Source organism: Sesamum indicum, linkage group LG2 (assembly GCF_026168435.1).
Source record: "Sesamum indicum cultivar Baizhima isolate 11 linkage group LG2, ASM2616843v1, whole genome shotgun sequence".
In the NCBI taxonomy this organism is placed as follows: Eukaryota; Viridiplantae; Streptophyta; class Magnoliopsida; order Lamiales; family Pedaliaceae; genus Sesamum; species Sesamum indicum.
In genome coordinates this window covers 17,766,482-17,781,209 of record NC_142658.1, presented here as the reverse complement: position 1 = coordinate 17,781,209, position 14,728 = coordinate 17,766,482, and the positions used below count along the sequence as shown (strand labels likewise).

The 14,728-nt window shown below is 31.5% G+C and overlaps 1 protein-coding gene and 1 non-coding gene across 4 annotated transcripts; both read left to right on the top strand.

The window, feature by feature from the left end:
• The first annotated feature begins 1,747 nt into the window (after positions 1–1,747).
• Positions 1,748–1,819, top strand: TRNAP-UGG (transfer RNA proline (anticodon UGG)). Its single transcript has one exon. It is a non-coding gene; the product is annotated as a tRNA-Pro (tRNA).
• Positions 1,820–9,519: 7,700 nt separating this feature from the next.
• Positions 9,520–14,016, top strand: LOC105156047 (rab GTPase-activating protein 22). Of its 3 annotated transcripts, none has more exons than XM_011072077.3 (5): positions 9,522–9,950; positions 10,959–11,094; positions 11,229–11,278; positions 11,738–11,791; positions 12,523–14,016. In XM_011072077.3, exons 1-5 carry the CDS (start codon positions 9,664–9,666, stop codon positions 13,772–13,774), a joined length of 1,779 nt encoding a protein of 592 aa, XP_011070379.2. In that variant the 5' UTR covers positions 9,522–9,663; the 3' UTR covers positions 13,775–14,016. The 3 variants fall into 3 exon arrangements, with proteins under 3 accessions (XP_011070380.2, XP_011070379.2, XP_011070381.1); XM_011072079.3 differs by lacking the exon at positions 9,522–9,950 and adding an exon at positions 9,953–10,290; XM_011072078.3 differs by lacking the exon at positions 11,738–11,791 and having other exon boundaries at positions 9,520–9,950.
• The last annotated feature ends 712 nt before the right edge of the window (positions 14,017–14,728 follow it).

The window sequence follows — 14,728 nt, the reverse complement described above, 5'->3', positions numbered from 1 at the left end:
TTCATTTTAGATTGAAAATTATATTAAGGTATTTACATCTAGACTAATATTATTTATTAAAAAATAAAGTATTAATTGAATGTACTCTTTACATTATATAATTCATTATAAATCGTAAAATGATATTACTTTATGAGAAAATTAATAATTTAGATGAACTTTTCTTTGTTTTATACAATTCTAGATTGAAAACTTTATTAAGGTGTTTACATTTAAATTGATATTATATATTATAAATAAAATATCAATTGAATGTATTTTTTATATTATATAATTTATTGTAAATCATAAAATGATATTATTTGGTGAAAAAATTAAATATTTAGATGAACATATTCTTTCCCGAAATTTATCATGAAAGTGCAAGGTTTAAAATTGATGGGGTTCGACATAATTGCTATAATTTGTTGCTTGACTACTAATCTAGATATTTTACTTTGAGTGGAAGTGATTCAAGCGTTGGCGGTTTGGAAAATTAATGTCATCTCTTATTTGTAGTAATGTTAATGTGGATGGAAAGTCTTGATGAGTTTGAAAATTTTGTGGTTTCAAACCAAATTCTGCTACTAACATACCTATGACGTTGGAGTTGGACGTGTATTTGGAAGAAAGTCTCTTGCCAATAGCTCGTGATCTTGATATCCTGAACTGGTGGAAGACAAATATAGTTAAATTTCCTACTCTATAGAAGATGGCTAGAGATATTTTAGCTATTCCTATTTCTACCGTTGCATCCGAGTCTACATTTAGTGTAGAGGAAAGTTGATTAATCCTCATATAACAAGTTCCATCACACTACTGCGGAGATATTGATGTATTCTCGTCGTTGGTTGTAGAATGAAGCCAAAGGTAAGAAAAATTAATTAATTTTTTTTATTACATTAAACTATAACAATTACTATACTTATTTTCTTCTGTGTTTTTCTTCCCCTAAGTATTTGTTCGACAAGTGATGGTATACAAACTTGTCTTTCAATGCTTGATGAAGAAGATGACTAAGACAATTGTGATAACGACTAACAAAGCCTAATCAATATGATAAGAGCATAAATATGTGTTTAATTGTTTATAATTTCAAACTTGTTAAATTTTTTATGTCAGTTATGTGAACTTTGCTTGTAGCATGTATTCCTTGGTATTTCATATTTGTCTTTGTGAATTTTATTGATGGGTTATGTTTTACTGTAATGGATTTTTGACTTACTGATGAATTTTCATTCACCTGTAATAATTTATGAAAATTAGACAATTTATAAAATATGCATGAAAGTGAAGCGGCCCCGGTATGAATTATCAATCATATAGAATCATGGAAGAATTTTAATTTCTTATGTCTAGGAAATGGAAAAAGGAGTAGCAAAAAAATGTTGATAATTATTTATAATTATATTTTTTTATTTTCTTTTTCATTTGGGGGGCAGCAGGGGGAGAGGGATCTCGTATCCGATTGGACCCGTCCAAGACCTGCCTTATTGCTATCACTACTTATATACTTGATTTCATTATTGTTCAAATATTTTTTTAACAAATGCTATCTATACCTAAGTGGAAATTTGACATGGACCCCCACTCCATTTATTAATATTAAGAACAATAGTTCTAAGTCTTTGTCATAATGAACTTTAACAACTAGGGTAGTGTTGTCTTGGTTTTAGGAGAGGTGCATGAGAAGCATGTTTGACATCAAGAAAAACCCACAGGTTCCATTTATAAACTAGTAAAAAGTACTTGAGCTAGGGACCAACCCGGGCATTTGGTCTAGTGGTATGATTCTCGCTTTGGGTGCGAGAGGTCCCGAGTTCGATTCCCGGAATGCCCCCTTTTACTTTCTCATCCTTTATCATTTTCATGTTTCTGTGAGCTTAAAAAGTTTTTAAAATTATATTTCTCATCCTATTTATTTTATGTTTATGTGAGCTGAAATTTTTAAAAATTGCTTTTGATTTTATGGAATTAGAGGGAAAAAAAAATAAGTTTATTATACTTGTTTGGATAATTTTACGATAGTGGATTTCAGATCTTAAGACATTAAGATGAATTTTAATTTTAATTAATATGAAGTCATTTGAAATCAACCGTTCTCCACATTCTTAAGTTTACATTTGCAGGAGGAGTTAGATTTGAATTAATTAATGTTTTAAATTATTTAATTTTGTTTGGATTGATTAATGTTTTAAATTATTTAATTTTGTTTGGATTGATTAATGTTTTAAATTATTTAATTTTGTTTTGATTGATTAATGTTTTAAATTATTTAATTTTGTTTTGATTGATTAATGTTTTAAATTTTAAGATACTCACTGTATAAACGTTTTATTGACAATTAAAATTGATGGGCAAATTATTTCTTTGCGTTAGATAATATATATGAATTGCATAATTTAAAATATACTTTAATATATTGTAACATTTGTACATACAGGAATTCTTTTTTCAACAAAATAATAATACTTAAAAAATAAAATAAAATTGAATCAATTAGAATATTCATTTATGTTAATACATTAATTCAGGAATAACAAAAATAAATAAAAAAAAGTAAAAGTTCGAAATCTTTGTTAATAATATGCTAAATGGTTCAAAATAAAATAATTGTATCGTATAAGTTCGTATAGGTACTTTGCTTATAAAAGTTAAATTTCAGACTGAAATAATACCAATCGAATCACTATCACAACTACTCTAATCACATCATTTAAGTTGAAATTTGTGGCTTGATAATGTCGCGGAAAATATCAGGAATATGCGGGAATTGTATATTATAAAGTTGAGCTAAGAGTTAGACTCCTTATTTTTAAGACAATTATTGCTCCCCTCTGTGCTAACAAAAAGCGATAATTTTTCTCCCAAGATACAATGACTTGCAATTTTAAAGTAACAACACTAGAAATGCCGAACCAAATAATATTTTGAATCTCTCTTAATAAAAGACGACATGCTCTTAATGCTAACACATTGAAATGCTCTAAAATGCCTTCCAATTTGAATGAATGAACTTTTTTTTTTAAAAAAAATGAAGTGAATAGAGGTCCTATTTATAGAAGTTGAAAATCTATTATTTAAATGATATGTCCAATCAGAAAAGATGCATTTGAAAGTCTCATCCGAATGGACGCACCCAAAAACATACCATTTCACTCAAATGGACCCATCATTTCATCCAAATGGTTTCACCCAATGGACAAATCATTGTAACCAAAGAACATACATATTTGGACGTTAGACATGATTGGACGACGATTGGGCACCATCAACCATCATCTACGTGACAAATCACTTGTTATGATTTAATATGATCGAAACAAATTTATTAATTAAATGTATTCTTTAAATTTTTCATTCATCATTTTTCAATAAATAATCGATAAGACTTTGTTAGGTAGCAATTTGACGTAACGTCGACCCAAACCATATATACTGTCACTGCAACCAATTTATAGTATTTCCATAAAGTCCAATAATTTAAAATCCCTTAATGGGGAAAAAAGATACCAATTTTTTTCCAATTAATCCAAACCTTTATATGTTTACAAAAAGACTCCAAAAAAGTTCAAAATTGAAGGCATGTGCAAGATAATCAAGACATAGTTTGAATTTTCATTTGAAATAGCACTTACATGATAAGAGCTGAAGTTTCATGTGAGTGGATTTAATTTGGCGTAAGAGCAAAGGCAGAAGCATGTGGGGTTGCATAAATGGGATGTCTTGTCTCCCCCGTGTTCTCTGCATTTTTAGACACCTTAACACATGGACGACTATCACATACTACAACTACTCAACTTTGATTATTTTTATGTTTATTATTTATTTATTGGTTGGTAATAAAAAAGCTTGTAAGAAATAGATTGATCCTGCACCCCACATCATATATAATACGCCAACTTACTTAATTAAATGCATGAGTATTTTACCACAGCAAAAAATGCATTTTTCGTACTGTAATTTTGATAGAGTATTTATAATTGGTGATAATAATTTTAAAAAATGAGTATATTTGGTCCAATTCCTGATGAAAAATGACAATTTCATTGAAAAAATAGGGTTGTCATGTGTCACATATGTAGCGTTTTCCAGTAGAAATTGGACGAGATTTGCCATTTTTTTTAAATTATTATTCACAATTACAAACATTGCGTGATCCTGATCAATAACTTTTACTACGACAATTGATTTTTAATAATAATAATTAACCATGATTAGATATTATATTTATTGTAGTGTATACGCTTGTCCTTCATGTCAAAAATCATCTGTAAATACTCAATAAAATAGGTGTGTTTTTTACTAGTTAAGGTTTATATGACCTAACTTAAAACCCTCCAACATTTAATGAAAACCCTCATATATTCGGCGTACATTTATGATGCAGCGTGTAAGACTGCTATAAATATTATTATTATTCACACACACCTACCGGATATAAAATTAATATTTATTGGGTCCATTATTTTCACTATCCTTTATAATTATTTAAAAAAAATCATTATACGTAATATTTTTAAATGTGGTAGTGTTGATTTGTATATATATATTCTTATTCATAATATATTTTAAAATCTAAAATATTATTTATTGTATACATATAAGGACAACGTGTCACGACGTCTAATGTTAAATAAAATAGAGGATGAAACAAAATTTTGAATATATTTGGAGGAACCCCAAATCACATTCTTTCATACAAAATGCAAGCTAAAACTTGCTCAGACTATATATTAAGATTAACTAAAATACTAATAGATATATAATAAATATCCTCTTGAATTTTTTAAAAAGAAAATAATATATTTTTTAAATTTTTAAAAAAGAAGCTCATTAAATCCTGTGTTAGGAGCATTTCCTTTTTTTTTTAAAAAAAAAAGAAGTGTATGTATAAGGTCGAGCTACTGTAATTCTCATTTAGAATTATTTTTTTGTCTATTAGTATTCTAAAAAAAATTATAATTTTAGTTTTATAAGTATAAGGGTGATAGTATTGATTTTGTTGAAATCAGTGTTGGCAATTTGGTTCTACAATTACAAAAAGAAGTTGCCAATTTGAGGACAATGGCCGTAAATTCCTAAATTCACGTGTTACGTGCACAACACATGCATTTTTTTAGTTAATTTATGATTTTTCAATCAGAAGGGTTATTACATTACTTTTTTTTTTTTTTAAATTATAGTATCAACAAATTATCAAAATTAATTTCAACATAATCGAAAGGATAAATTACAACAGACTCCTCAGAGGTTTGTCAAAATTATAAAATACCACCTTATTGTTTAAAAAATTATAAATACTCTTGGAATTACAAATACCTCCTTGTGACAACTCATTATATGAGGGTATTTGTAATTTTTTAAACAACGAGATGTTATTTATAATTAAGACAATTTCTTTTAAAAAACCCTTATAATCAAATTGCCACCCTTTATATTTACTGGACCAAAAATTATAATTTTTCCTAATAGATTCGCAGAAAACCAGTTGTAATTAATTGGATACTTGACGAAGAAGCAATTATAACAGTAGGAGTAAGTTTGGTGCATATTTCATCATCAGATGAACCCTAATTTGCAATCATGACAGCAAGCACTACAGCATGCTCTTCGCTTAGTGTAATCATTTTCACCCTTCAAAAGTCGTCTTAAAATGAGTAATTTGGATTTGTGCCCCAGATTTCATAAGCAATCCGACATCATGAAAAATTATGTTGGGCAATCAGAGGAGACAATATCAAATACTGGCTAAGTATATATACATAGAACTCAAGCTGTTGTTCAACAAGCTCTCCTTCTTATAAATATGAATGGTTAATTACATTTAGAATTATTCCCCCCAAAAGTTATGAAATTATACTTTTATCCCTTTTGAAAATTCTCTGTTTACATCTGTATTCATTCTGTTCAATTCTGTAAAAAAATATAAAATAACAAATTATTCATAAATAATATTTGCTCAATTCACGTATCATATAAGTTAAATTGTAATTAACCCAAATATCTGATGCACTTTTCAGAGTACAAATATCAACAACTCAACTAAAATTGAAATTATTTAAAATGGAGGTGGGATTAAATTATGGTAATTAATGCCGTCACGCTCACATGCAGATACCTTTATATATATTTGTGTATGAATGAACGCAGATGGCCTCACCTCACATACCGTCAAAATCGAAATGCTTGCTCTTGTTGTGATTGACGCAATGAAGACCTGCCCCACCACCATCAAACAAAGGATACGGCGCCGTTTTTTGCTTTCCACTTGCTAGATTTTAAAAAAAAATTATGCCCATTGTATTACAAACGACTATGATTTAAAGATTATGATAAATTAATACTAAATTAATGTAAAACTTTATATTTTGACCATTTTTAATTAGTATTTGTAACTGTTTTTTTTTTTTTTAGAATCCAGTTTGAATCGAAGACGGTGAAAACAGAACAACTGATAGGGATTGACGGAAAATATCATCGGTCTTTCCATCAATCATGAGGATATTCACTACCTAAAGGTTCCCGACTCTTTTTTGATCCGTCTTAGGATCGAGCATAGCCTTGATTTGAGCGGGAGTATGGTGTGTCTAGAAACTCGAGGATCGAAAATGAACTTTTTTTGTTATGATTTTAGTTATGATCAAAGTATTTGTAATAGTTTCTTTGTTGTGGATGAAGTATTTGGCATGATTTTTAGCTATGTCAGACGTTTGGCCTCGCATGTTGAAACAACGAACAATAATCATTGTACAATCTTGATTAATTATAATTCGATGCGATTCTTTATTTTTTTTAAATCATGATAATCAGTTATGATAAAAAAATCGTATTTCATGTAGTTGCTATTATATTCTCTCTAGCTATAGGAGTTACGTAAATTCTTTCACATTCTTATAAACAAAATAACTTATGCTCCACTAATTTATACTACTAGTTGTTTAGGCATTCTGTCCTGGCGTGCATATAATAAATAATTTTTTATGCTTTAAAATATACTATGTAAAATATATAAATAAATACATTACATTAAAAAAAAAAAAGAAAGAAATGAAGAAAGAAAAAATCAATTAATATAAAATTTGAAAAGTTGAATAAGTTAGTTATTTTACAAGTTGAATGACATTTTCGGTTTTACAAAAAATTAGTACATTAACCGACGTTTGTGAATGTGAAAGGTATTTTCTTTCCATTGGTTACACTTAATTTCCCTCAAAAAATGTAAACTTATACTTTCTCTCAAATTATTATTTATTTTTTAAAAATTACACTTGCACCTCTTTCAAGAATTCTCCATTTACAACCGTAACTCTTCTATTAGAATTTGAAGATAAAATATTGACGCTAGTAAAAAAGTTACATAAACCTCAAATTTTATCCCATATTCAACATTTCATATAAATTATTAAAAAAATTATATTAATATTTTTATATTTCTAAGAAGATAAAAGTAATATATATATATATATACATAAAATAAAAAAAAGTATAACTATAATTAAATTTTTATTACAATTAAAAAAATACTTTTTCGCAAAAGCGCTAATTTAAATAGTAGGACATAAATGCTTTTCACAAAAGCACTAAATCCAAAAATAGGACAAAAATTCGTGTATTTTTACTTCAAATTAGATCAAACTGAGGTCCCATAATTGATGACACCATATGAATATAACTACCCCTTACAGTCCATGCATTCAAAATTAAATACTTTTACATCTAACTTCTTGATATGGTATGTTTGAATTTGAATTGACTCACCCCTGCATTTATGCCATTTCTAGGATTTGTTAGCACATAATTAATTATAAAATTATGAATTCAAATGCTACAATAATTATTTTTAAAATTTATTATATTAAAATTAGTTTTTTCATAATTATTTATGCAACTACATAGTGGCAAGGTCAGGAATTTATCTTATCCCTATTAAATTTTAATTAATTAGATGGTAAATAAAAATATTCAACTCACAAAAAAAAAATTAAATTATTGTAATTTTAAATTGAATAAATACGATAATATAAGTAAAATTGATTCTTACAAATTATTATTTCAACAATAAGTAACAAGTTGAAATTTGCAAGGAAGGGGAGTTTTGGTAAGAATTATAACATGGTGTTGAAGAACAAAATTTTTTTCTTGACTAAGTGGAAATCGTGTGGTTATAACTAGTGCATGAAGACTAAAAATGAGAATGTCGAAAAATTATTTTTGAAATAAGTTAATTCAATTTTTTATTATCAGGCAAGACAAGTTCATACTTAGGGTTTGATAGGCCAATAGGCCCAGGCCGAAGCCAAGTCCTATCGATCGCTAGGGCTCGACGGGGCTTAGCTTCGCCCCTACAATTACAGGATCATGAAATAAGCCCAGAACTCATTTTATCATTACAATAAATCTGTCATTATAATATTTTTATAGTTTCAATTCAACGTGTACCGAAGCTGGAAAGCTTGTTTGTTTATATTTTGATTTTTTTAATCTTCATATTTCAATAAAAATATATTTATTTTAAATTTTATATAGATTTTCATGAGAAAATGTCGGATCTCATGCTGCATTTTTCACTTACTAGAAAAGTGTTTACCTTTTACCCTTAACAAAATTCCTTGATGACACTCAAACTATTCAAAATTAAACTAATAAAAACATAGATATATGAATAGTGGTTAGGTTGGTGACTCAGGCAGTTTGCAATAGATTCTTTTGTAGGGGTGAGAATAAATTATAAAAAAATAAATAAAATTATTTGAAAATAAAATTAAAATATGTGAAAAGAAATCCATTGTTCGAAAAAATAATTTAATATTTATAATTTTATGAATGAGATATAGAAGTTGATAAAAGCATACATACTGTTTGGTTTCATTTTTGGCCCATGTCAGTATGGTAAATGTTCGCATTGATTTGTTTTGAAAGTTTTTGTGGTATTTTGAGATGTTTTGAAACAGTAACTCATTTATTTTAGATCAAAATAAGTTTACACTAATTATCTCCCACTAAACAACATCAAACATACTATATTTATTTCATATTATCTCCAAAAATAAATTCAAACATACATACTATCTCTAACACATACTTGTTTATCTTCGTTTTTATCTCTCTATCCCCACAGAACACACCAAAACAAGTTAAAAATGAAACCAAACATAGTATAATTTCTACAAAGATTTTTTTATAATTTTTTATTTAAATCAACTTAATATAAATAATTTTAAAAAACAAAACAGTAAAAAAAAAAAAAAAACCCTGATCGGTCCATTTATAACAAACAGTTGATAAACACTTACTTTTAACTGTCGCGAGGATTCCTCAAAATCTTGAGAAATAAATAATTTGTTATTAGGTTAAATCTCGACAATGGATTATGACAAAAAGATATTCAAAATTTAAAAAAAAAAAAAAAGGAAAATGGAATGAGCCCAAAGAAAACGGGCCAGCAATATAATTTTAATAGGCCTGCCAATGGAATCTCAGACATCATCATTATTCATCGATCGATCGATCATCCTTATGGACACATCAACAAGATTTCATTTTGTTTGACAGAGGAAGTAATAAAAAGTTTTAATTATTATATTTTATTTTAATTTTATTTTTAATTAGATGAGAGCAGTGCACCTTTCAAAAAGCAAGAGAAAGTGAGGAAGAGAAAAAGGGGTGTATTTGAGTTTGGTGATGGTGTGGAGGAGTTTGGGAGTGAAGGGGTGCCAGGGCATAGCAGTAATTTCGAGGGTACTGGCCGTGTTGGCGTCGGCAGTGGTGGTGCTGGTGTCGTTGATGCACCAGATCTTTCCCGGCGGTGATGGTCGGAGGAGGATCACCATCTTTGCGGAGGCCAGTGGAGGCTTGGGCGGCGGGGGGAGCGGGCTCTTCGCGTCCTCTTCCAATGTCGGAATAGCCATCGCCGTTACGGCTATGGCCGGCCTCGCACTCGCCGCCACCATCGTCTACTCTTCACGTAGGTAAAGCCGAGAAATAAAATCAAATAAAAAAGGAATCATGAGTTTCGTCAAATTAACCTTCAATTTGTAAACCTAGGAGATTTAGATAGAGCGGTTGGTGTGTAGGTTTTGTGGGGAAATAGAAAGGGATAGATAGGTATACGTAGATGTTGGTACAAAAACAACCGTTGATGAGAGCGCTGAGGCGGAGCCAGACTTCTTTGGGGTCGAATAATACGACGCCGTCTCCTTCCTCGCCATCATCGTCGTCATCATCTTCTTCGTGGATTCCTTTGAGATCGGTTTTGTTAATCGTTGCTTCTTCATCATCCTCGTCTTCCTCACCAGTTTCCTCTGATCGGTGAGTTCTTTTCACTCATTTTCTGTCTTCTTCAAAGCTTTTTGCTTTTTTGGTCCCTTTTTTTTTTTTTTTTGGTTCCTTGATTGACGATTAAATTGCTTTTCCTGGGTTTTCCTTATCGCTCCTCAGATCTCAATTCTGGAAACTCTCTTCCTCTGGTTGTCTTTATACTATCCCTGTATATTTTAGGCACTTGTATATTATCGTCTTTCTAATTGGCCTGTGAAGTGAGGCTTCTGAATATTTGAAGTGAGAAAAAGGGGTGTGGATTCTGGTTCTATTCCCTAAGTTTTGGTCAGAGAGTTTGAGAAATTTGGGATTTACTTAAAGATATCTGGGTTATAATTTAGGGTGAAACTGGTATAAGTTATGATAACTTTTGAAGAAACAAAAGCTAGACTTTTCTTTGATTCAGAACTCTGGTTATTTATAGGAATCTAATCTCTATCATTGGCCCAAAGGTTGAAGTTTTCTTCTAGGAAAAGGAGCTTATACTGTTTTATTGAAGAACTCCATCTTATATCGTACCTTCTGTTGCTTCTTCGCCTTCTGTTGTTAAGTTTTCTGCCTTCTGTTGCTTCTTCACTTTATGTAGTTAAGTTTTCTGATTAGGGTAAGTATTGTTTATTTTTGGTGGAAACTTAGATATCTTGTGTCATTGTTTACAGGGGAAGTCTTAAATCTCCATGGTCAAGAAGGAGAAGGAAACATGCTCTTCTGGCGAAACAGTGGAAGAGTTTGTTTGACGTGGATGGTAAACTCTCTGATGGAGGAGTCAAGTTTTTGAAGAAAATCCGGACTGGTGTATGTTCCTCCTTTAATAGTTATAAACATGTCTGTCAGAATATTTAATCAGTATAACCTTTTTTCATTTCCATAAAACATTTTGTTATGCAATTTGTGCATCAACTTTGGTTAACTATTAAAATTTGATACAGGGGGTTGAACCAAGCATAAGGGCAGAGGTGTGGCCATTCCTTCTTGGATTGTAAGCTTTCTCCTGCTAATACCTGTTTCAAAGAGACACTTGTGATTCATGTATTTCTTTTTTGCTTCTTCTCATTGTCATTACACTTTAGAGATGTCATCTGGTTAAGACCCTAGTGTAGTGGCAGTCTCTATAGGCTTATCATCGCCTTCTCAACATGTCAGTAGTAATCCACACACACACACAGATGGCATCTTTTTTCATGCCTGACACCTGAAGAAGGCAATGAAATTGTTCTTGTGTGCAATTATTAAATTTTACCTTTTGTTAATCGACATAAGTGTTTGTGGAACTTAAAGCCTTAAATGACTCGACTGTGATGATGGTAGATTCTATGTTCCAATAACAGTAAATTCTTGTTGTATTATATAATAGCCTATTTTCTTTTCCTTTTTCTTTTTCATTTTATCTTGGATTTTTCACCTGCTAATATTCCTTTTTTGATGTTTGTCTTTGTAGCTATGATGTGAAAAGTTCAAATAAAGAGAGAGAGACAATTAGAGCTCAAAAGAGGTATATTGATTATCTCATATGGCCTAAGTATGTTTGAGCTGAGGGAAAGGAAATCAAGCGTCTCCCAGACCCTCAATCCTCCAGAAAGTAAAAACAATAAAAAACTAATTGTATTATTAAAAAAATCCTTTAGTGTTGATTCTTCAAAAGTTAAGATTCTATGTCACCCTCTTGGAGAATGATTTAGCAATGATTACTCACCTTAGCTTGAATACAGCCATACTCAAGCGAACAAAGTCCTTTGAAGTCCAAAGGATTTTCAATTCAAAAGCCTGGTATCAGACTCGGATTGATTGGGACTTGGGAAATAATTAGTGAAACATACTTCTCTTGCAGCTTTTGTTATAATATCTAACATTACTTTTACCCATCTGTTTTAATTCCGTATGTCCAAAGAAGCATTTGCCTTGGAAACCTACAGAAATGGTTAAGCTGCTTTGTGAACTATTTTGATAAACATATGTGCGTATGTTCTGCCAATGAGGCATGCATATACGTATTCTTCACTTGGAACCAAGAGTTTTTAGCTCAATGTTCATGCTAAGTAAATGGTGCCCCAAAGTTTCTCTCTATAACGCTCACGAACTTCAAATCTGTATGGTTCAGAGTGTGTAGATAGTTCATTCTATCTGATTTAGGATATCTCCCCCTTTTCCTATCTTGTTCAATTCTATGTTTTGGTTTTGAGTTTTTTGTTAACTGGTTCATGCTTCTGTTCATTGATGTCGCAGAAGAGAATATGTAGAGTTACGGAGACAGTGTCGTCAAATTATAAAACGTGGTGAAAGGAGTTTTAAGTTGAAGGAGATGTCTGGAAACAATAGCAATGAGGATAATGGATATGTCAGTCAAGTGTTAGATTCTCCAAGCTTGGATGAAGTTGCTAGTGCCAGACCTTCTATTTCGATGGAGGTTGCTAGCTTGTCAGGTGAGGTAGTTAGTAAAGATGGTCATAGCGCATATCTTAATACATCAAGGGATTTAGCGGAGCTGGAAGAAGATGACGGTGTAATCACCAATGATAATGCTTCTGAAGATGAAACTAACTCATCAGTTTCTGAGTCTTCAGACGATCCTGAGGACACAAAACCTCTTCTCGGCTCAATGGACACAGAAGATAACAATCCTTATGAGCCTGTTGCTTCCATTCCTGACAAGTTAGAAACTCAGAATGCATCTTATAAAACCGAAAATTTCGCCACATGGCGGAGGATCATACGCCTTGATGCTATACGGGCTAATGCTGAATGGATCATTTATTCCCCATCTCAAGCTGAAGTATCAGAAGAGAAGGCACGAAAACGCGCCGAGAGTGTCGAATTGAAGGATTACGATAATCTTGAGCCATGTAGAATTTATCATGCTGCTCGTCTTGTTGCTATTCTGGAAGCTTATGCTGTATATGATCCCGAGATTGGTTATTGTCAGGGTATGAGTGATTTACTTTCTCCAATTATTTCAGTGATAGAGGAAGATCATGTAGCCTTTTGGTGCTTTGTTGGCTTCATGCGCAAAGCTCGACATAACTTTCGTCTTGATGAGGTTGGAATCAGGAGACAACTAAACATTGTATCTAAAATTATTAAGTGCAAGGATTCACATCTTTACAATCACTTGGAGAAGCTTCAGGCAGAAGATTGTTTCTTTGTGTACAGAATGGTGGTAGTGCTGTTCAGGAGGGAGTTAACTTTCGAGCAGACCCTTTGTCTATGGGAGGTTATGTGGGCTGATCAAGCAGCAATTCGGGCTGGAATTGTAAAGTCTGCTTGGCGAAGAATGAGACTAAGAGCTCCACCAACAGATGATCTACTACTTTATGCAATAGCTGCCTGCGTACTGCAGAGGAGGAAATTGATCATAGAGAATTATAGCAGCATGGATGAAATCATGAGGGAGTGCAATAGCATGGCAGGTAATCTGGATGTCTGGAAACTTTTAGACGATGCTCATGATTTGGTTGTGACCCTCCATGACAAGATTTAGGGTAAAATAACTTTCACCTGATTTCTTGTTCGATCATGTCCGAGTTTCTCTATTTCTTTCTTTTTCTACTTCTTGTTTCTTCGCAGAGGCTCCTGTCAAGACAAAGGAACCCTCGATTTATTTCTCATTTGCAAAAGATGATAGGCAACTTCTATGTGTTTATTTATGGGTTTACTATGTGCATTGCCCTCACTCAGGACTCCCTAGTGAAGTGGCAACCTCTAACAAGATTGTTAGACATACTTATGGTGTCTTTGTTTTCATAACTTGGAAGTCTCTTTACAACGAAATAGCCTAAACCAGTAAGCCATGCAGCTTGACAGGCCACCCAAATTATTCTTGTTTTTTGTCAAAAGACTTGCTTGATTTGGGACTTGAGGTAATCTATGGTTGGTAGTGAATCTAGAGTCAGATTTGAGGCGTGGGATGAAAACCCAGAACACAACGTTGCGTACTTGAAGGGGATAGATCAGTCATAACGCATTTGTGCATAAAATTGGTCACTGAGCTGTTACATACTTTGTATTCTCTAATCAAGATTAATGGTTTTGCTCTTAATGGTCATTTATCAAAGTATTTCCACCGAACTAGATGTCTGTAACAAGAGTCTGTTGGAACACTTCATAAATACCATACTATGAACATTGATAATTCATCTATTTTACTACCCTATATGCAAGCACTAAATCATTCTGGGTACATTGTCGTTTCTGTAGTAGTTAATCGGTTTTTTGTCTTCCTCGTCATTGTGCGGACGTCGTATTTAGGGGGGATCCGTTTTCACAATGACATCATCTCTCTAATACCAATATATTTTCACTTGCTGGTAAACTATCTATTTTTAAAGGGATTGTATAATGTTCGATGGCTTCACCATAATCAGTGTGAATATGAGCTTAAAGTTTTTATAGACAGAGAATACAAGCTCCACAAAGGAAATTGTGGGAGAGTCGA

Coding starts and splice junctions, on each gene's coding strand:
- LOC105156047 (XM_011072077.3), top strand. CDS start 9,664: ATGGTGTGGAGGAGTTTGGGAGTGAAGGGGTGCCAGGGCATAGCAGTA. Junction 11,279..11,737: donor TGGCCATTCCTTCTTGGATT/GTAAGCTTTCTC, acceptor TTGTCTTTGTAG/CTATGATGTGAAAAGTTCAA. Junction 11,792..12,522: donor ACAATTAGAGCTCAAAAGAG/GTATATTGATTA, acceptor TTGATGTCGCAG/AAGAGAATATGTAGAGTTAC.